This window comes from Vigna radiata, unplaced genomic scaffold (assembly GCF_000741045.1).
Source record: "Vigna radiata var. radiata cultivar VC1973A unplaced genomic scaffold, Vradiata_ver6 scaffold_111, whole genome shotgun sequence".
NCBI classification, from domain to species: domain Eukaryota; kingdom Viridiplantae; phylum Streptophyta; class Magnoliopsida; order Fabales; family Fabaceae; genus Vigna; species Vigna radiata.
The window spans coordinates 769,683-794,168 of record NW_014543596.1 but is presented as its reverse complement, the minus strand read 5'-3'; the positions used below and the strand labels follow the sequence as shown (position 1 = coordinate 794,168).

The following is a 24,486-nucleotide window of genomic DNA, read 5'->3' as shown; positions in this document are numbered from 1 at the left end:
AAAAAATTAAATGTATAATTTAAAATGTGACATTGTGGATCTAAATTTAAAAAATATCTCACAGGTTAATCAATTCTCCCCAATTATTTAATCATAATAATGTTGGCCGAAAATAAATATACTCGTAAAAACAAACATTACAAATAACTATTTCAGCTTCTAAAACTAAAAATAAAAACTGTTTATTTCTCATGTGTCGTTTGATAGTTAACATTTTGTAACATTCCTTTTATTTAAATAATATAAATAATATAAAAAAAACAACCAAATAATTAATAAAATGGATCGTTAACATAGCATAAGCATAAAGTTTCATTACAATCGTATAAATATAATTATAACTCAAACTTTATATATAAATTACTAATTCGAAACTATTTACAAACTTATTCATTAAAACAATATATATAAAGTTTGCTAATTTTTATACTTTTTTTTCAATTAGTACATTTTAAAAAATGTATATGAGTTTTAGTAGATAAAAATACTTTCATATATTATGGATTCTAAGTTTTAAAATCAGGATATTTGAATAATTTTCATTCTTAAAATTAAAAAAAAAAAAAAAAACCTCAAACCCTTACTCACTTCCCTCATTCCTCTCGATCCTTTCTCTTTCATCTCTCTCACTTCAACATTTTCTCTATCACTCCTACTGTAATCTCAATTGAAAAGATCAGAAACACTCGCAGTTAAGCACTCGCGGTTAAACAATTTACCGTCGTGATCTTCTAGACACTTTCTGATCGTCAAACAAATGATTTTAGAGTAAAAATTCTTAGAGAAAAGAAAAAGAAAACTTAGAGAAAGAAATATAGAGAAATGATAATTGTTTTAGTTGATGAAAGATGTTTATAAAATTCTATTTAGTTGATGAAACATTTATTAACTTTAATATTCTATTTTCATGTTCTTACCCATTTCATTATTGAGAAATTGTAGAATAATTTATGCCAAAGAAAAATATAAAATAAATTATACTAAACATAAATACTTAACATCTCCATTATACAAATTTTTATGTAAGTAAAATTTAAGTTCTGGAAAACAGTAGCCATTCTAATTTTACCAATTAAGTATTTTAAAAATATTTTATTCCAAAATATGCCAAAAGTATGTAATAACGTTATATTCAAAGTTCAGTTTGATAAAAGACAAATATTTTGTTAATATATATATATATATATATATATATATATATATATATATATATTAACTTTAAAATATATTTTGTTTTATGAAATTCTAGTACATTTTCAAGAATTATACTCCCAGAAGTATTATAGCAAAAAATTGTATTTATAATATTTAAAACATTTGATGCAATAAAATGTATTTATCCATTTTTGAAATACTCATATATAGTGACTTAAATTATTATGAATATTGGAATTTACTGCAATTATTCTTTATCTAACGAGTCAACAATTGAGTATTGAACTTAGAACCTAAAATTTTGTAATAAACTATTATTTAATAAATCAAATACATTGTTATTTAGTTTTAAAATCATATCCATAAAATTTATAAATGTATAACAATGTTAAGAAAAGTAATCAGTTTTGTATTTATTCACTATTATTAAGAAATTTATTGTGAAATTTAACGTACATATCGTTAAATAAAATTGTCTATCGTATAAGCACCACACAAACAATACAAAAAAAACTGTTATCGAAGAAAATAACAAATCAAAAGATAATGGGGTTTGATTGGGGTATTAACAAATTTCAATCTATAACATAATTTACTATGATAAAGTAATATATAATCAAATTCTTTATGTGAACTATGATATGTTAACAACTTTTCAAAATAATTTTTGATAATAAATTACATATCATTATTTTATTGGTTCGTTTAAATTTATTGGACCAATCACAAACTATCATATAAGCATTGTAAAAAAGTTGTTAAAAAACATTTCCCATCCATAATATATACATAACAAAAATAAGATAAGGTAAAAAAAAAAAGAAAAATAACACAAAAACATTCTACGTAAAAAGATTTATCCTAAAATTGAGCTAGAAGATTAAGGCAATATAGATCAATGTTGCTTATTGAAAGAAGAAAAGTTTTAATTCTCCCTAAACATATACTTAAACGTATAAAAGATAATTTCTTTCAGTATCTATAAAATGTTTGGATCAATTATAGTCACTGGTGGAAAAAAGAGATTTTATGACCACTTATTATGAAGTGAAATCCACTTCTCATAATAAGTTGATCAATAACATTTTCGTAATAAAAATAAGAGTTATTATAATGTATCTTGGAAGATCTATCATAATAGGTAGATGCGGTGAAAAAAATTGAAATTATGTTCAAAATGTATTAAGACAGGTCTAGAAAGACCTGTCAAAATAAGCCTTATTATGATGGTTAGTTCACCACCTAATATGACACATCGAATGCAATAACATTTTCGTAATAAAGTTCAAAACTTAGTATGACATGTAGTAAATCACCTGTCATAAAATCTGAATCCGTAATTTCTTTCTCTCTTCAAATTCTTTTTATTTCACATTTTTGAGTGTACCCTTTTCTCTTCTCTCTTACAACCTCCTTTTTGCTAGTCTCAAGTTTGGATTTTGGAGCTCCGTTCGTTTGATCGTTTAATTAAAACTATGATATCTATGATTTATTGAAAGATTTTGCTCTAGGTAAATTTGAGATTATCACATAGTTCCTTTTCTTTCTCGTGCCAAGGGTTTCTCTCTAGGTAGGGTTTTTTGTCCCACAACTTTCGTGTTTTGCTGCTCTCGTTGTTCTCATCTTCATCGATAGGCTGTGGTGGCGTCGTCGATGTTGGCGGCAGACTCGTGGTCTCATGAAGGTTCAAATTGTTAGTGGTGGTTCCTTTGATATTATGAGGGTTTTGCTCGTAGCCTTGGCTAACCTACAGTGACCATCATTGTTGTTGTTCTCTTAAGCTCCACCGTCATACGTCGCCGGAGTTTGCATCTTTCTTGTTGTAAAGGAACAGAATTGCACTCGTCATCAGTTGAGACCATTGTTGGCTGCTATTCAACTTATTTTTATGTCTACACTTAATGCTTAACCCAATCATATTTCACATATTAAGTTATGGCTTTTGGTTGGGTTTTACATTAATTTTATGCACCAAAGGCAAAGTTGTCATCATTGTAAGAAAAGAAAGACCTTATATCTCAAGCCAAGAGGGAGTGAATTGGATGAACCCTTTTTAATGATCTTTTCAAAATCTTTATGAGTTCCTGGTTTCTTGAAATCAATAAACAAATAGTAATGAATTAACAAATAGAGAAAGAGTAGAGAAATATCAAGCATACAAACAATAGATATTAGTTCAACTATCACAAGCCTACATTCAATCCTTCTTTAACAACCTTAGTTGAAGGGAATCCACTATAATTATTAAGTATACAAGAATACAGAAACAACCCTCTCAATACACTCCTTTCACCACTCAAAATCAATATAGCAACACAAGAGATGAACACACTCAATCTCTTACAAAATCCAAGAGCAATCACAACTCTTAACCTTGGTTAACCCCGTGCAGGTACACAATACAAATTGTTTGACAAAACTTGATCTTGAACACACAATCTCCAAGTGCATATTGAATCAGAACCACTTTAGCACAAAGTCTTGAATGAATCTTGATGTGTAATCAACCAATAAAGCTTAGATCCTCCAACAATGTTTCTTAATATCACATGTAATAAAAGCTAAATAAGAATGTTAGTATTTGAAAATTGTAACGTTATTGAAACAGGTTTCAAGACACATATATGTAGGATTTTCAAATCTTGTCGCAATATAATTGATTATGTTATTGATGTAATATGTTATGCTTTCCTTTATGTTTTAACAGATTATTTGTGTGTAATCGATTATTTAAACACTTAAGCCTATTACTTCTTCATTTAATAGTCTTAACTATTATCTGTTTTAATCGATTATTAAACTTATGTAATCGATTATTTCTACACTTAGTCATATTAGTTATCCATTTGCCATCCTTAATAGATTATCTTACTTATATAATAAATTATGGTTTGCTCTCTGTTTTAATCAGTTATGCAACCTATATAATCGATTATAACAAAACAATTTGTCCCTATTAGCTTTCTAAGTAATATGGGTAAATCTTAACAGATTATATACCTTGTTTAATCGATTATTTATATCAGAAATGAGATAATCAATATGTTTTAAGCTTGATTCATTCAACATTAATGGAATTACATCACAAACATGATAAAGATAAAACATTTGTTATGCCTTTTGTTGTGTAAGAAACCATTAATCATTCACTTAATTGTTCATCATAAAAAACTAAGATATAAAGGGTTTAAGCTCTCCCCATCATCAATAATCACTATAACAATAAAAACAAGAAGAGAAAATGTTTCCACCACCATTTTACCCTCTATGGAAAAGGAGTCCATACAACTCTTAGAGAAAAAGTTCTTCTCCAATGTTGTCACTCTCCTTGCCAATAAAGAAATACCACCATAAGAATTGAAAAATGAAGAAATGGAAGACATAGTGAACATAAATGTGAAAAAGATGACCAAAGAACACCAATGAAATAAAAAAAGTAAAGTTTTGTTGAAAAGTTCATGAAAACCCAAAAATATTGAGTAAAATATCAAAAGAAATAGGAGAATGGTAACATCCCAGTTTTAGTAGCTTACCACTGATAAAATAAGGCATTATAAAATTGATAAATTAAAATAAATTTGTTTCAACTTATAGATATAGTATTAATAAAGTCATCTAGAAGAAAATAACTATAATAATAAATATATCTAGAAGAGTTAAACATAATTACTAGACAATTAAGAAGAAGCTTTGCATCATTATTGTTTTACACTAGAGATGCTTTAACATCTATCTCTCATCTACTCACACCAATAAAGTGGTCATCGCAAAAAAAAAAAAAAAAACAAGACACCAAATACAATAAATGAGATAGCTAATGTTCAAAAGAAAACTTCATAAAAAAAATCAACTCATCACATATTAGTTCAAATTTATAACATTTTATAGGTTATATAAACATATAATCAATTAACTCTAAACTTAATTATCCGGATAAATGCTTTGACATATGTATTCAATATAGGTGTGCACCCGTAGTAATATTTATACTCTGTAGAGTTATAAACGTAGGGGTTATCACCTTACTACTCACGAGGTTAATCTTTCACACCTGAGAGCAAAAGTACAGGGCAAAGGCCTCCTACCATTCTCTCTCCCATCCCATTCATCTCTATATAAATTGAATGGTTGGTAATATATCAGGATACTCCACATGTCAAAGCACACATTAACAACATCACCACCAATTCCTCCTTGGATTGGTTCCAACCATTCTTAATTACACATCACAAACTACTCATCATATTATCATACATGAGTAAATGTCGTACATACTTGTATTGTATAGTCGTTTGGTTAATCCAGGATCGGACGGTCCACACAGTCAAGAACATCAAGATGACCACCTAAGGGACCGAGCGGTTGCACCATGCAGACCGAACGATTATTCTTAAACAACGATTAGGCTTGATGGAGATCAACTTACGGCAAAACATGATTAACACTAATTGGGCCATGATTAGGTCGTCAGTAATCCAAAGCCCACCTCAAAATCAATAAATAGAGGTTTGAGGTAAAGAGGTAGGTGATTGCATTTATTACGTATTAACTGCCGAACTAGTTGAATCTTTACTGACTTTGACATCAAAATATATTTTGTAGGTAACCTCCCAATTTGGCCGAACAATTTAAAGGAAGAATGGTGACAAAGACGAGCGTTAGGACACACAAAACTCGAAGAATATATAACTTTGACCCTATAATTGAAACAATACTCATAATCATATTATAAATCAATCATTGTTTTTAACATTCACATAATCACACTCATTAAACACATCATAAGAGGTATATGAAAACTTAGTTAAAATTATTGTATTTTTGCTCATCCACCACATTTGCTCGCTCAACAAAAGCACTCTTGCTCAGCTACCTACTCGCTTAACTAGTAGTGTTTGACAACACACTTGCTCATCGACTAAATATGTTCTCTCAACGAAAAAATTACTAGAACTTATAGACTTAAATTCTCTCAATGAGTATATGCTCGCTCAACGAATCTGCATAATTCTACATAATAGAATTCTACAGATTTATGCCATTCCAACCCTGCAAAACTAGTTTAACACTAACCACAAATGTTTAAACCAATCAATTCTCAAATCATATGCATTTCAACAATAAAATTCACTGATACAAGCTCAATAATTCAATCATAGCAAAGTTTCAATCACATTATATCTAAGGCAATTCAAGCTTCCTAATTTAACTCAATAGGTCATATCTTATCAGACAACTTAATTACACAATCCAACTATCATACAAGCATACAAGCATAAGTCAAAATTGCCTATCAACTAAAATCAAAGTAACTAGTTTCCCTTACCTAACTGTTGACCAAACAACTCTAGAGTCCTAAAACAACTCCAAAAGCTTAAGAAGCTCTATATGCTCTTATAAACAACAAAAACACTGTCAGGATACACTGTTACAGTCACTAATCAGTAAAGACTCAAACTGAAGACTCAAAAGGTGCACACAAGTTGCTTAAGACATGCATGCAACAAATACAAAAAAGACCAAAGAAAAATAGTTGAATCTCAATTTACTCAAATGGAGAAATTGGTCTGTCCAAATTGAAGAATTCATTGTTAGGATCAATCCTACGATCTCAGTTATTCAATTAGATAAACAAATGATAAGAACTCCTAGTGAGAAGTTAGATGATTCTAGAAAAGTAGTTTCTAAAGAGATGAGATAATGTGTTTTAAAATAATAAAACTTATTTATAACAAAACTATTTATATTAAAACCATTTAATATTAAAATAATTAAATCATTTTATTTTTAAACTATTATCACTTCTAAAATACTATTTTCTGTATCTTTAAAAAAACTAAAGGATAAAAAAAAATATAGTGATATTTGTCCTCAATAGTGCAGAAAGGGCTTTAGACATCGGTTATTTTGGATTTTTAATGTCACATATGGAACCGACGTCTATTCGAGTCACGTTAATGCGACGTCGGGCAGGATATAACCGACGTCTATGTAGACGTCGGCTGTGTATAACATCGACGTCTACATAGACATCGGTCATACTTACAATAAACGTCTGACTTGTCCAAATGCGACGTCTATAGGCCCTGGAACGTTTTGTCCACTGTAACTCATTGGACGTCGGTTTGTGCACTGACAGACGTTTGTAGACGTTGGTTTTGCATTAACCGACGTGTTTTGGGTGTGTTTTTAAAACAAATATTTTATTTTTCCAATAAAACCACACCTGAAAATCAAAAAACTGACCCAGAACAATTATTTATAATAAATATTTGTGTTTCAGCCATAAATCAATCGAAGACCAAAAATATGAAATTATAAACTTTAACTAAACCTAAGTAATGTTTAACAACAAATATAAGTCTTCCTAGTTCCAATTTTGCAGGAGATAAGTTGTCCACTCCTACCTGAGCTGCTTTATGGTGTCTTCGGGTATAGGAGATAAATTGTTGAAGCGCTGCACAATTAACAAATATTCATTATGGTTTGATATATGTTCAAAGAAAATTATTGATTTGTGATGTTTTGAAAGTAAGCATGATTATATACCTCATTCCAGTCATCTGTAATGTCAGCTCGAATGATGGTCTTAATCCAAGACATCACATAGTACTCACATTCCCATGAATCTAGCTTCTTGTTACACTAAAATGACAAAGTAAATATAGTTAAGAATTAAGATCATTCAATAACATAGTAAATGAATTAAAACTATAAATGCACCCAACCTTTGGATACAGGACTTGATTTAGCTGACCTCGAGATTTACCCATTACTCTATTTACATTAAAACACAAACTAATATTAATATAAGTATCAAATCATAAAAAATTAAGGTCAACATGAATTTCAAAGTCATTTTTGGCGAAACACTTACCCTTGAAGCATGTTTCTCAAGTCATTTTTCATCTTCCTTTGCAGCGAACATAAGAATACAACTGTACATTGTTTGGGAGTGAGGACCAACGCTGCCAATGAGGCCTGTTTGGAACATCATAAATCGTTAGTAAACTAATTAAGTAAACTTTAATTAACTTTTACATAAAACAACACATACCCATCAATGTATGGCACAAGGTATACGTCTCTGTTTGACTCAGCCATCCATGTTTGCAAATAATTTTGTTTGCTTTCAACTGTGTTACCAGAACATTGAATGGTCTGAGGTTCAACAAATCCGTAAATAGAAGACCGAGCTTGGTCTACAATGATTGTGTCCATGTACCTATAACAACAAAGTTAAGTTGTTAGAAACTAGTAATCTAAATAAAACTATTATGGTAGACAAAATTAACTATCTTACATGCACCATAGTTGAATAATGGAAATATTCAAAATCCCTCGCAATGATCTCAGATACATCATTAGATGTTATATATACTAGCACATGGGGGGGGGGGGAGGGAGAGACCAAATACTCTTAAATCGTAATATATTTGTATTGATCCTTTGTTGAACCTGAGAATTCTTGACATTAGTTTTGCTATAGGATCATCCTCCGCTTCAGCCATGTCATCATATTCAGGTATTGGTGCCTCATGCATCAGATGCTTTTGAGGACGTGTGAAATGAAGATAACAATTTCAAAGTTATGAACAAATATTTTTCAATGAAAATATAAAATTATACCTGTGGTCTAGTAGTGTGTGTGATAATCAATGCTCTAGGCCAGGCTATAAAAGTTCCTATGGCCTCCCCCACAAATTGAACTTCTGGAGTAGGTACAGGCACCTGAGCCTGGGGATCCCAAACCTCGTCAATCATGACACGCACATGCTGGGGTAATATGGGAACACCATGAATAGTCTGGCCTCCCTCAACTACTCGTCCGACAGCCACAATGCGTGGGGATCCCCATCAACCAACAACTCATACTGACCACTGTACTCATTAGGTTCTACAGCGGAGCAGGATCCTCTAGTTCTGACACGAGGTGGCGTGGGAGCTTCAGTGGGCAACCCCAAGGAACCCTGCGTCACAGATTGCAGCTTTTCTTCAAGCGCTCTTTGTATTTGTTTTTGTTCTTCTAGCTGCTCATTGAATCGTTCCTTCATGTTTCTCATGCTTTGGTGAAGTTTTTCCTCCCACTGAACATCCATCTACCTTAGTGCCTCCTGATTCGTTGATTGAGTTGGTTTTTGTACAGAGCCAAAGTAGTCACGAAGACCAATCGCCCCAAGAACTCCACGTACATGTCTTGGGTGCTCCAGTTTTCCAATGGTCGTTGTTAGAGTGTCGTCCCTATCTTGGGGAGTAAATGTTCCCTTAGTCTGCTGCTCAACCAGCTCATACTGCACATAAAAAATACTATGTTACTTAAATTGCATGATATGATAAATACATAATCAAAAAAATGTTTACAATTTCAATTTACAATTCTCTGTGAGATCAATGCAGCTGAGGCAGATGTCATGTTCCCATCTGATTTTGTCCGAGCAGCCTTCCACAACTTGTACCTTGTAGGTGGAGGTGCAAGGTCCGGGGACTCAAGCCCTAACTCATCCGCTCGACTCTTTTTAATTTTCTTCTCAAGTTTCGCATAACCACCTCATGATAACACGTTTGGTGCATCATTTAGCATTTTCCTTTCTTGGGCGGCTAGCCTTTTACCCTGTAAAACCATGTATATTCATAACTATATAATAATAAAAACTCCTTTTAAGATGACGCTTGTTAAGATAAATAACTTCCATTCCCCACTCTCTCTAGATGCACGAAACTGCATCCATTTTTTTTCTTTAAAGGAATAATCCTTACATGGATTCTCATGTTGTTTGTCTCCAAACACATACAAACGTGTCAGCCTTGTGTTGAAATCCCTCAATCTCTTTGATATTTGCGAAAATACTTTCTTTCTCATCTCAAGTGTGTTTGGAATATCATATTTTAGCTTTTTAAAACAAGGAACATGTTAATGACATAATAAGATCAAAGAAATAAGTATATTAAATTTATTTTAAGTAACCATACTTGAACATCTTGCCATAAGAGGTTCTTCTTGACCTCTAGGACGTGATCCCAAGTTGCATGAAGGATAGAAATATGGGTTTTGGCTATCTTACCCAAATAACTACTAAACCTATCAACATTTGGCCCTGATGCTACACTTGATCTGGGGTCAATATTAAGATGTCTCCTCTGCCCATGAACCTGTCCGGATGTCACTTCTGGCAATCGTGTCACGCCTCATGTACGTCTAGTTTGTCCTGATGCTGAGTCTGAGGTCGACATACCTGAAAAATATATACAAGGTTAGTACTAATTGAAATATTCATCCGAATATAAGTACATATATAGTCAAAACAGAAAAAAGACGTTACTTATTAAGATATTGTTTTCTCCCAGATCCCTTCATTGTGATCAATATGAATTGCATGTATGTCATCGGCAACGTCATGAACTGAGTCTTCAATGGGTCTTAATGCGACAGATGTTGTCTCAAGTATATCAAGAGATTCTTCATCATCATACCCGTGCATGTTTTTTCCTTCCAAAACCACTGACCATTTTTCATTCGCTGGATCACTTACGTTGAATATTTGCCTTGCTTGACTGGCCATAATAAATGGTTCATCAGTGTAATTCATCTTTTTAAGATCTACCAATGTGAAACTAGAGGCATCTGTTATGACACCAGAATTTATATCAACCTATTTACACTTGAAAACGGGGACTCTAAACCTCACATAATCCACCTCCCATATTTATTGTATTACTCCAAAATAACTCATTGATGCACTGATTGAATTTTTGTCTTTAGAACTAGAAAAGTGCACAGACTCAGCTTGTAGTATAACCCCACTATTTTGAACCCTACTTTTGTCATCTTCTTCCTTTGTCTGAAAAGAGATATTGTTTATATAGTACCCACCATATGTAATGACATCTGTGTTAGGCGCACGAGATAACCTCAATAGAGTTTCAGAAACATGTGGAGTCGCATAAATCTTTTTCTTAAACCATTGTAAGAAGGTTTTGACATGTTCATTAAGATGCCATTTTTCATTCATTCTTGGGTGTGATGCCTTTATTTCATTAACGTGTTAAAAAATGTAAGGAATCACATCATCAGTGTTGTTTAAAATGTACAAATGAGCTTGATCAACTTCTTTTCTACTAACACTTTGAATCCTCACGCCATGACCCTTACCTTCACATTTTCCTTCATGTATGCTCTTGGGTAGACCCACTAGTTCACAACTTGGCATATAAGCTGAGCAAAATTCAATGGCTTCTTCTGCAATTTATCGCTCTATGATTGAAGCTTCTTGTCTATACTGATTCTTGACATATCCCTTTAAGATTTTCATGTATCTTTCAATAGGGTACATCCACCTTAAGTAAACCGGCCCACATATTCGAATTTCTCGGACTAGATGAACGATCAAATGAACCATGATATCAAAAAAGAAGGTGGAAAATACATCTCCAATTCACATAGAAGTCTTATTCCTTCATTTTCCAATTGATCTAAACATTGAGGGTTAACAACTTTCTTGTAAATGGCATTAAAGAACAAACACAGATGTGTCAAAATACCCCTAACAGAAGGAGGTAATATGCCTTGAATAACAACTGGTAACAATTGTTGCATCAATGTATGACAATCATGAGACTTTAAACCAACTAACTTTAGCTCTTGCATAGAAACAAGGTTACTAATATTTGAAGAATAACCTTGTGGAACCTTCACACTTCTTAAAGAGTTACAAAAACTTTGTTTTTCTTTTTTAGAAAGAGTATAACAGGCTGGGGGCAGATAGGTGCGTCTTCCTATTGTCTGTGGATGTAACTCTGTTCGGATTCCCATTTCAGCCAAATCTTGTCTTGCTTTTATTCCATCTTTGGTCTTCCCTTTCACGTTTAGTAAAGTTCCGATGACACTGTCACAAACATTTTTTTCTACGTGCATCACATCAATACAATGTCTAACATCAAGTTTACACCAATAAGGAAGATTAAAAAATATTGATTGTTTCTTCCAAACGTTTTTTGCAAAGGTACTTTTATGATGTTTTCCGAACACAATGTCAATGTTTTTTACTTCGTTGTACACCTCTTCACCATTCCGGGGTCTGGACATAACCTCATCCTCGACACTTCCATTGAATGCTTTTTTCAATCTACGATAAGGGTGATGGCGAGGAAGGAATTTCTGATGTCTTGTATATACCGTTTTCTGACCATGCTTCAATTGAAGGTAACTAGTATTTTATTCACAAATTGGACATGCAAAATGTCCTTTAATACTATAACCGCTCAAGTTTCCATAGGCTGGGAAATCATTTATAGTGCAAAACAACATTGCACGCAAATAGAAATTTTCTTCAACATCTGAATCGAACACTTCGACACCTTCTTCCCACAATAATTTCAAATCATCAATTAAAGGTTTCACATAAACAACAATGTTATTGCCAGGTTGTTTAGGACCCGATATCATCATTGACAACATGACATATTTTCTCTTCATGCACAACAAAGGAGAAAGATTGTATATCATCAACATAACTGGCCATGCACTGTGTTTGCTACTTAAGTTCCCGTAAGGATTCATACCATCAGTTGCAAGTGCAAGTCTTAAGTTTCTTGGATCTGCACCAAATTCTGGAAATGTTTCATCGATCTTATTCCACTGTGTTGAATCTACTGGGTGTCGAAGAAGATTATCGCACTTTCTTCCGACAACGTGCCATTTAAGGATCTTTGCATCTTCTTTAACAGAGAACATACATTTCAACCTAGGTATTATAGGCAAATACAACATCACCTTAGCAGGTGCACCATCATTACCTTCATCATCATTGTTTCTGTCATATTTCTTTTTAAAACGGCTTAAACCACAAGTTGGGCAATACTTCAGCGAAGCAAACTCCTTTATGTACAAAACACAATCATTGGGACAAGCATGTATCTTTTGATATTCAAGACCCATTGGACATAAAAATATTTTGGCCTCGTAATTACGAATAGGTAGAGTATTATTTTCTTGAAGCATCTCCTTCAACAACTCCAACAACTCTGTGAAACTTTTATCGGTCCATCCGTTCCTTGCTTTTAAACTAAACAACTTCAAAGTTGTAGACATATGTGTAAAGTTCGAGCAGCCTGGGTACAACAGTTGCTCTGAATCATTGATAAAAGAATCATACAAATTAGCTCTTCCAAAGTTAGCTTCCCCAACATCACATATCATGTCCTCTAAATGATCACTCATTCATTCTTCCACATAATCTGTTCCTCATGATGTGGTAGGCTGGTCCAGTACTTCTCCATGCCAAGTCCAAACGGTATAAGTTCTCATTATGCCGAACATGAATAGATGGTCATCCAAATTGCCTAAGTCTTGTCGTATTTGATTAAGACAACGAACACAAGGACAGAAATATGTCTCGCTCACAGACTTTGCATTTTCTTTAACATATTGCAAGAACACCGAAACACCCTTCTCATATTCTTCAGAGATGCGATGTGCATTCATCCAGCTTCGATCCATACTATGTTCGTAACATACTTTATCAATTTCAATTTTTTAACTCTCACAAGATTAGGCCCTACCCATTCAGAAAAATTATTTTTCATAAATTGCTAAGACAAGTGCAAAGAAGTCTACATCATAAATTTGATAAAATTTCGGCAATATTTCGCATTGGTCTTCGAAATACATGAAATGAGAGTAATCAAGGAGGACCATAATCAAATATGCATCTGGAGAACAACACATAATGAACCAAATTTTCATCAATCTTGTGCATAAACTCCAAGCACATGTTATAGCAAATTTATGAAAAATAATTTTCCCAAATTGTCCAATCGGACAATTCAAAATTTAATACAAACGGTTAAAAGATTAATCGTTTGTGTTAAATTTCAAACGGGAACTAAGTTTCACTCAATGATTTGATACTAATATAATCTAACATGCCAATTATAATAACATAACTAAACTTTATCACATGCATATATTAAAAATCTCCAAACACATGCATACCTAAAAGTCAATATGAAATCATACAAAAAAAAGCCAATAAAATGCATATTCACTAATGCCAACATGCATACACAAAAGCTAATAACATGCATGCAAACACAAAAGTCAATAACATGCATACACAAAAGCCAACAATATCCATACAAATTAAGTTTTCAACAAAGAAGCTAACCTTTTTAGAAGATTAAATTAGCAATGGAGGGAAATGAAGGAGTGCACGTCCAATAATAGGTCAGAAACGCAGGCCAAAAACGGTCCAAAACGCAACCCAACAAGACGCCAGAAACTGCAACAAAACGCAACCAAATCTAATTTTAATCGGTTCAAATGAAAGATTTTTCATCAAAGACTAATTTAATCAGAGAAAAACTACATTTAAACGGTCCAAAACAGTGAAAACGAACATGGAAATTAATGCCGCAACGGACAAACGCTTGAGGAAGAAGACGATGAATAGTGGTTACTGCTCGTGGGTTCGCGTTCTGCAGTATAAGGTACTATAGACGTCGGTTCAGTTTGTCACCTGACGTTTATAATGTTATAGACGTCGGTTCAGTTTGTCACCTGACGTTTATAATGTTATAGACGTCGGTGCTCTCACTAATTTGACGTCTTTATGATTTAAATATTAATATTGGCACGGATTGTAGACATCGGTTACTTGTGAAACTGACGTCTAATTGAACTCTACAGTCCTATAGACGTCAATTAGTTGGTAGCTGACGTCTATATGGCAGAATAATTATTATAGTTCACCTAACAGTCAGGCTATAGACGTCAGCTAGCAGGGCGCGCCGAAGTCTATAAGGCGGAACATTAATGACACTCAACTACCTGTCTGGTTATAGACGTCTGTTTGAAGCCACCCGACGGCTATATGGCGACTGTTCACCAACCTGGCAGACCTATAGACGTCGGGTGGTGTCAGCGCGACGTGTATACTTGACTATAGACGTCGTTGTGGTATTATGCGACGTTGATATGACGACTATTCACCTACATGACAGACCTTTAGACGTCTGTGTGAAGTTTCATGGATGTCTATAATGGACATCAGGTAGATTTGTCCCCAACATCTATATGTCCGACTTATTTACGAACTTGTCACCGATCATCATTTGACGTCAATGGAACCTCTAATCGACGTCTATGGGGTGAAACTAAACAACGTTTTTCTACTAGTGTCTGTTTTGCTTTTATATACATATAAGATGTTACTTTTTAGTATTAGAGTATTCACGTCAATAAATTCTAAATTTTAAATCTTAAATCCTAAATCTAATATATCATATTCAATCTATAAATTTAAAAGAATGAGTTTGTTATTCTTTAAGTTCTTAATCATTGCTAACAAATCCTTTGAAATTAAAATCAACACTAATACATCTTTGAGTGTCCATGTTAAATATCATAATTATTTTGTCTCATTAGTCATACTATTATTGCTTTAAATTGATTTAGTTAATATAACAAAATATATTTAATTCCTGTTAAAATGTGTTATAATCAATCCAATATATAAACCCTAGTAAATGGCTAGACAAATGAGACCGAAGAGTAACTCACAACACAATCAATATTTGACACATTAATAAAATAAGTACTACAAACATGAAAATGTACCTCAGTTTGTTATTCTCATTGTGATCCTAAAGCTGGATTCTTCCTTATTTATATCATTCCTATTTGGTCAAGTTGTCATCTCATGTTCTCCACACTTTGCATGGTCTATTATGGACATGTTTTGAAAAAGAATTAAGAATTTAATTAAACAGTCTTTAAAAATATAAATAAAAAGGTAAAAGATTACTTAATAGCCCTTATTTTGAAAAGCACAGTAACTCTTACGCTGGCAAATTCCCTTGAAGACGTAAGCACATACCACTCTTTTTTATTTTTTTCTGTTATAACAAATGCTATTACTGTGTGCAACCTTTTCTTCTGTCATCTTTATTTATGAATCTGCAGGAGTAACATTTTACACAGATAAATGCCAAGTACCATCAAATGTTTCACCTCTTCTAAACTTTATTCAATCATAACTCCTAATATATTAATTAACTATTTTAGTATTTTTTTTTAACTTGTTTTTCTTTAATTTATCTAAATAAAAAAACACCTATAACTGTTTTTTAATTGGTTTAAATATAATAATACACTGATTCTTTATATAACTGATTTTAAGAGTTAACCAAAGCAATCTCATAACCAAGTTTTAAGTTTTAGTTGGATAGGTTAAACCTATTCTGACAACTATATGCTTTGACTGTAATTAATAAGTTGACTGTAATTATTTATTTTAAGAATGATTAAAACAATCTCAACAAAATAAACTGTAACTATTAAAACAATTTTTAAAAAATAATACTACAATATTTATCAAATGAATACCACGTTGAACAAAATTCTGCGTTAGACATGTAGCACATGTAACATCCTTAGTTACATCGACGTTAAATCTACAAAATTAAGAACATAAATTTAATATAATAAATTTTATAATTAAAAGGGAAGAAACCTTAAACTCAGTATATTAACTAAGAGAATTTATTAGCGAAAGTGTGATGATAATTAGAAGTAGGTTTAAGTGCAGAGTGAAATTATCATGTGATGTGTGTCCCTTATCATTCGCGTGCCCTCTGGTTTCTTTCTCGCATATTAGGCGCTGAAACTGACGTACCCTCTCTCGCTCTCTCTGTCACACTGTGGGGTCTCTCTCCATGTCTTGTCTTATCACCCTTTCCTCTCTCTCTCTCTCTCTCTCTCTGGTCCATTTTACTTCACTTCTCTGTCTTTACTCCTCCAAGCCTCTAACACAGCACTACACTACACAACACAACACAACCCTTCTCTCTCTTCATCGCTCTCTGCACCTTGGTTTTCACTTTCTCTCTGCTTTAAGAACCCACCACTGCTTCAACTTGTGCCGTTGTTTCATGGACCAGACCTCATAGCTTATCTCTCATTAGTCAGTCACACCGACCCCCAGTGAGCATCTCCTCTTCATCTTTTTAGCTTTTAACCATCTGGGCTGCTTCCTTTTTTACTTCAAGTGCTGTAGGAACCATCTGGGGTGCTATGCTACCTAGTATGAAAAAGTTCTTTTCTTTTTTCGACAGTTTTTAGCTTCTGTTTTTATGTTGTGGTGGCTAACTGGATTCTGCAGGTTTATTCTCTTCTTTTTTTTTTTTTTTTCAAAAGGGTTGTTTTTGGTAAATATTTTGGCGATGTTTGTAAAGGTTTTGTTGGTTTGCTGTGTTCTTTCCACTGTGTATGCATGTTTGAGGATTTGGCTTATGCGAATTAGTAGCCAGTGAGAAAATGCAGTGAAGCTCCTTTCAGCATTTTCCTCGGTGTCTTGGTGTGCTATAATGTTAACTCAATATTGTGTTACATGTTTTGGCTTATGCGCCCTTACTTTGGTGCTGCTTCAGATTGTTTCGTGGAGTTCCTTTTGTATTTGCTCGTTGTTTTTTTTTTTTTCTTCTTTGTTTTAATTACCGTAATGTTTTTAAGTTTAGTCTTTATTTCTCTGTATCTTCCTTCAATTGATGTTCTAAACGCTCTTTGGGTCTCCCCGTCTGTCAATGAGCTACATAAGTGCAATGTGTGTATCCGAAGCTTGTGTGTGTGGATAATCAGCTAAAGCTGCAATTGAAGAATTGGGATATGACCACTAAACTACTCTTGAAATTCCTTTTATATTGTGGGGGAAGGGAGTGGTTAAGCTACCAGTACAGTTTTTTCTAGTTCACTGTTCTTGATTGTATTGTTAGAAGAGCACATGGAAATAATTCATGGAGAATGGCTTTATAGATTCACTAACTGAAGTTCTGAAAGAATAGTATTGTTGCTGATAGTACTTAGGCTGAGAAAAAATTGTTGTTTTGAAGTTGAAGGTATTGATCCTTCAGCATTTATACTCTTATCACATGATCTGTTACAAAATATGTTGTATGCATTGTTTGTTTCTGTTAGATGCTTCATTGCAGTTAGTTTCCATTCTTTATTTCTGACATGTATTTGGCATTGTCACGTGAACTCTTTTTTTGAGCATTTCTAGTGCTGCAATACAGGAAGAAGTGAGAGAGAAAATGATGCAGAGTCTTGTTTTGTTTCTTGTCTTTTGGTAGATTGCATTTTTGAAAAACCACAACTTTTTTGGTTTTTATTAATGGCTTAATGTTTTCTATCTCTGTCTGATCTTAACTGAATTCTTCTTGCAGATAGTTGTGTATAATGTTTAACTATATATTCATGGAGGATGAGCATGTCTTTGTTTTATTTACCAGATTTGTATGTATATCTAAAGAATGATATGAATGCATTGGTAATAACAAGAATTCAGTGTTGTCTGATTACTTTTGCTCATTTGTGCACATGTGGTTGGAAACTGTAAAAAATCTAGCCTTTCCCCCTACAACTTTGTTCTTAACTGGTACTGTGATGAATTTGGTAGAGACATCATGAAGATTTCAAGTTCCAAGCAACTTGCTGTGGGATTTGCTCTTGGAAATGAAGGATAGGCAACGTTGGAGAGCTGAAGAGGATGCTTTACTACGCGCATACGTCAAGCAGTATGGTCCTAGAGAATGGAATCTCGTGTCTCAGCGTATGAACACACCTCTCAATAGGGATGCAAAATCATGCTTAGAGAGGTGGAAGAACTACCTGAAGCCAGGCATTAAGAAAGGATCTCTTACAGAGGAAGAGCAGCGTCTTGTGATCAACCTTCAAGCAACACACGGAAACAAGTGGAAGAAAATTGCAGCACAAGTTCCAGGTCGCACTGCCAAGAGGTTAGGAAAGTGGTGGGAAGTGTTCAAAGAGAAGCAGCAAAGAGAAACAAAGGGGAATAACTGCACCATTGACCCGATTAACGATAGCAATTACGAGCATATACTTGAGAGTTTTGCTGAGAAACTAGTGAAAGAAAGACCTTCACCATCATTTGTTATGGCTACTTCTAACAGTTCTTTTCTGCACACTGATCAACCTGCGCCTGCACAGGCCTTGCTTCCATCTTGGCTTTCAAACTCCAATGGAACTGCACCTGTGAGGCCACCCTCCCCTTCTGTGACTCTCAGTCTGTCTCCTTCGGCGGCACCACCTCCGTGGATGCAACCGGTGAGAGGACCAGACAATGGTGGTCCTCTTGTTTTGGGGAATGTGGCTCCTCATGGAGGTGTTCTAGCATTTGGTGAAAACATGGTGATGTCTGAGCTGGTGGAGTGCTGCAAAGAGTTGGAAGAAGTGCATCATGCTTTGGCAGCTCAGAAGAAGGAGGCGGCGTGGCGGTTGAGCAGGGTGGAGCTGCAGCTGGAGTCGGAGAAGGCTGGGCGAAGAAGGGAGAAGATGGAGGAAGTTGAAGCAAAGATCAAAGCTTTGAGGGAGGAACAAACAGCTGCATTGGATAGAATTGAAGCAGAATACAGGGAGCAGTTAGCAGGATTGAGAAGAGATGCAGAAAGCAAGGAGCAGAAGTTGGCTGAACAATGGGCTGCAAAACACATGCGTCTCACCAAATTTCTAGAACAGGTAGGATGCAGATCAAGGCTCTCTGAACCAAATGGAAGATAGAGTGACATCATTCACATCTGGGAAAATTTCTAGTTTACTCTTACTATTATTTATGTCTTCAATTAATATGAACTTTATAGTCATAGTAGTTTTGTTCCTGTCATTATTCTAAAATTTCTTCTTACACATGGCTATTAACATCCCTATCTTTTCATACAACTTCCGAACTTGAATTAGCTACTCATGTATGTTTACAATCACTTTATGAGTATTCACTTTCTTATCATTCCATTTTCCTTGGCATGCAAAAATGCACAACAATGGAGGAAAATTCAAAAATTAAAATTAAAATTTACAAATTCTAAATCTAAATCGATGGCCAAGATTTAACCAATCTTGTTCATGCCTTCATTTTGATGAAGTTCACAAATGCTCGAATGAACATTAATTGTAGCCTAATTTTATGTCTTATTCTTTGCATATGCCTCTTTTCTTATACTCCTCTTTGCCTAAGTTGGGTTAAGTTAAATCTTCAACTGAAACCCAATTGTATCCTAAGCTACAATTACTATTTGTACCTCAATTTCAAATAATTAAATAAATATATATTAGAAGGTATAAGTCCAAGAAATAAAAAATAAACGAAACAAGGAATGTATTTTCTCTTGTCATGTTTCTCGTTACTTTGTGGAATGATATATATATATATATATATATTTTATCTTTTTTTTCTTCTTCTCTATTCACATAATTAATAGAAAGTCATTCTATGGTGATACATTGAGTGTAGACATTGATCAATTACTTTTATACCCTTTTACCAGTGGCAGATTATTTAAGGGGGGCAAGGGTGTCATGACCCTCCAATTTTATTTTTTTTAAAGATTTAAATCCTTTTTTTGTTCCTAAGTTAAGTTCTGATGTTCAGTTTAGTCTCCGCTTTTAAAAATATCAATCTTTAGTCCCTATGATATGAAAAATGTATCAAATTAGTCATATTCGTTAACAAATCACAAGTTTTTCATTAAGTGATTTGTTGTTCATAACACCTCCCGTTAACAAATCACAAAATATTGGATATCAGCTTGTAATTTATTGTTCATTAAGTGATGTCATGAGGACTGATTTGATACATTTTTAATATCATAAGAACTAAAGATTGACATTTTTAAAAGCGGGAACTAAACTGAACATGAGAACTTAACTTAGGGACAAAGAAGGGTTTAAACCTTTTTTAAATTATATGTATATATATTGGATAATTTTAAATCTTTTTGAAACTTTTTCAAATCACATGGAAATTGATAGAAATTAAAGTAGGTATATTTTTATTTATTTTTTAAAAAGCACAACATTTATTGTTAATAAATAATAAAACATGAAATCAAATATAGTAAAGAATAAAAATATTTATTAAAAATACTTTTTTTAGTCAAAAGGTAAAATTTAGGTAACTAGAACATTCAGAAAGTGATCCCTGTTTTTTTTTTTCTAGTTTCCATAACCCATTTATCCATTTATTTCCCTTAACCATTGATAACCATTGAGTTCTCTTTTCTCCTTTATTATCTCCAACATTCTATTTAATTTTGTCGCTCGTTTTTAATGTCTTTTCTTTATTGTTCAATCTCTCATCTCTTATGTATAACCTTTCATAAATGCTCACTAGGTCGGACGCTTACCAATCTTGGCCCCAATGGAATTAAGCCTATATAACATAACACAATCGACATTGGATTTAATACCACATTAGTCCCCTTAGCCTTAGCATTGCATAGCGTAAGACTAAAACGTTTTTTACACCAAAATCAATTATTGGCCAATTAATATTGAACTTACATCTTTCCTTTAACCTTAACTTCATGAAGTGTGATACTAGTAACCCTTTTGGAGACCAAAGCTCTTGTATTAAACTAAATGTTTCACTTTTATCTTTGAGAGAATAGTACTAATCTAGAACAAAGTTTATGCATTTCAGTTGTTGCGTGACTTTTGAAGAACTTTGGACGTGCCATCTATGTTACCTTAGACAAATTGCAGTAATATTGTTTGTTACCTTGATTTCTATTTCATAGTAGTTTAGCACATATCATAAAAATGTAAGAGGTAAATACCTTATTTTGAACTAAAAAAGAACTCTAAGGCCTTTTTAAAATAATTAAAACTTAGAAGTTTATTTGCTTTATTGGTAATTATTTCCATCAGATTCTAAAATTCCATTTATACCTTTTCATACCTTAGAACTTTGATCACTCCCATAAGTTTTAAGGAGACCATTTTCTCCTTTCCATTCCTTTATAGTCTAATTGCTCCCATTTGATTTTTAGAGTCTAGTTGCACCTATGTATTCCTTAGGAGTCTATTTTCTATCATCGAATTTGAGGAGATCTTCTTTATTCATTAAGAGTCTTGTTGATCCATTGATTGTTTTTTTCCGTTTTTATTCCTTACGAGTTTAATTGCTCTTATCAAATTTGAAGAAATCTTCTTTATGTCTTAGGAATATGGTTACCCCTATAGGATTTTTCTCCTTTTTTATTCCTTAAGAGACTAATTTCTCTAATTAGATCTTAGGAGGTCTTGTTTATTCATTAGGAGGTTGGTTGCTCCCATTGGACTTTTCTCCTTCCTTAAGAGACTAATTGCTTTTATTGAATTTTAGGAGTCGTCTTCTTTATTCCTTAGGATTTTGGTTGCTCCCATTGAATTTTTCTAATTCCTTAAGAGACTAATTTCTCTCATCGAATTTTAAGAGATCTTTATTCCTTAGGAGTCTGGTTACTCCAATTAGATTTTTCTCTTTCCTTAAGAAATTAATTGCTCTCATCGCATTTTTTGGAGTCGTCTTCTTTATTCCTTAGAAGTCTAGTTGCTCCCACTGGATTTTTCTTCTTCCTTAAGAAATTAATTACTCTTATTGATTTTAGGAGATCTTCTTGCTCCTTTTGAGAAAATGCCTTAAAATGTTGTTTTAGACACCTTAAGAGGTCACCCATTTTCTCATGGATGCTTGTTAACAAAGACCTTCCATGGGTATTTAAATCTTTATCCATTTGAAAATGCTAACCTCATTGTCAACTGTTAATCCCCTGGCAAGTGTACCAGATCGTTATCAAGTAATATAAAATGGGTAAGTCCAAGTATCGTTTCCCAAAGGACTTTTAGGCCTTACTTTTCATGTAAACAAATCGCGTAAGACTTGAGAAAAGAATTAAGTTGAAGTGTGTATGCAAAGAACAAAAGTAAACATGCAAATGTAGTGATTCAATTGGCTAAAAGAAAATATGGATGAATGGAGTTGTTNGGGTTTACAATTTCATCTTATCCACCCTCATATATCTACTCTCCTTATTTAATTTGCTTNTTTATCATATTGTCATGCAAACATTCTTAGTTTATCCTTAACCCAATCCCTTGGTGAAAAGAGCCTATTACTAATTACTGACTTGTTATCCCTAGCCTCCACTAGTAATTAATAATGCATGATAAGCGGAAGCAAAATACAATTGATCGTCATACCCCTATCCCTAGGTGGTATTGCTTAATCAAGGAATTCTCCCTAGTTCATGACAATATTGTATGTCCCCGTATCAATAAAGACAAACAACATTTACCGAATGAGTTAAACGATAAAAGCATTAAGCAAAGGTGAAGAACCCAACAATTGATAAATCAAGTATATGCAAGCATATAAAATAAATAAGAATTTGGATATATGAGAGTTTCAAAAGATTACATTGTTCCCCAACAACCTAGGGTTTAGTTCACCATAATCATGATGAATCTAGATGAAATATAATTGAAGAATTGAAGAAATAACCCTAAACTTGGTAGATTGGAGCCTAAGCATCCAACGAACCTCCTCCAAGGTGTGTGGAATAGCTGTGGAAGTTTCTCTCTACCAAAAGAATGTGTTTTGATTCGCACTAGGGCTATATATAAGCCCTAAAAGATAACAGAAAGATTAAAGAATCTAGCTAATAAAAACAGACAACCGCCCAGGCGCCTAAGTTCATCACTCAGCGGTTTCCCTCTAGCCGTTTGGATCGCTCAGCGGTCAGTATTGCCGTTGAGCGGTTTGCCCTTTATCGCTCTGGACACTCAGCGGTCCATTCTGGCGCTCAACGACTCACTTGACCCTTCTTTTCATCCTTTTTCTTCTTCTTTCACAGGTCTATGTCCACCTTACTTCACTTCCATCTTCAATTTACCTTAAAACCCTACAAAACAATGTAAAAACAACCATAATATCTCTAAAACCAACTTTTGACTCTCACATGACTCAACTAAGTGTTTTACTTGATTTTAAATTCATTCTAAGCCATAAAGGGTGTGTTTTGATATCAAATTTAAGTATGAAAATAACAGTTTTTAGACCGTTATCACAACCCCAAACTTAGAACTTTGCTTGTCCTCAAGCAAACAAGACAAAATTTGGCTTTCCACTTCTTCATCAAATAGTTCAAACACTTTTCAAAATTCCTTTTCCTCACAACGAGTTATTATACCTTTTAGATTTCAGCGGAATTCTATAAAGATGCATGCATGCTTTCAATCCAATTCAGTTCACCTAATCAAACTTTTTCCAATAGATGTTTTGTTCATGAATGATCAATCAACTAAGCATAGATATAAACATGGATTTAACAATTCTCACCAAGCAAGTGTTTCACTCAATCTCTCAAGTGTTTAGGTGGTCACTCTACTATCTACTGTTCACATGTTACATAAAACAATATTGTCATTCATCTAAAACAATCAAAATCTTCACATGCAAATGTCATCACAAGGACTTTTCCAAGCCTTGTAATGAGGCTGGG

At 33.3% G+C, this 24,486-nt stretch overlaps 1 protein-coding gene across 4 annotated transcripts; it reads left to right on the top strand.

The window, feature by feature from the left end:
* The first annotated feature begins 16,836 nt into the window (after positions 1-16,836).
* LOC106754520 (transcription factor AS1) lies at positions 16,837-19,957 on the top strand. 4 transcript variants are annotated; one of them, XM_014636538.2, is made up of 2 exons: positions 16,837-17,134; positions 18,555-19,957. In XM_014636538.2, exon 2 carries the CDS (start codon positions 18,662-18,664, stop codon positions 19,724-19,726), a length of 1,065 nt encoding a protein of 354 aa, XP_014492024.1. In that variant the 5' UTR covers positions 16,837-17,134; positions 18,555-18,661; the 3' UTR covers positions 19,727-19,957. The 4 variants fall into 4 exon arrangements, with proteins under 4 accessions (XP_014492024.1, XP_014492023.1, XP_014492025.1 ...); XM_014636537.2 differs by having other exon boundaries at positions 16,838-17,134; positions 18,606-19,957; XM_014636539.2 differs by having other exon boundaries at positions 17,120-17,234; positions 18,606-19,957.
* The last annotated feature ends 4,529 nt before the right edge of the window (positions 19,958-24,486 follow it).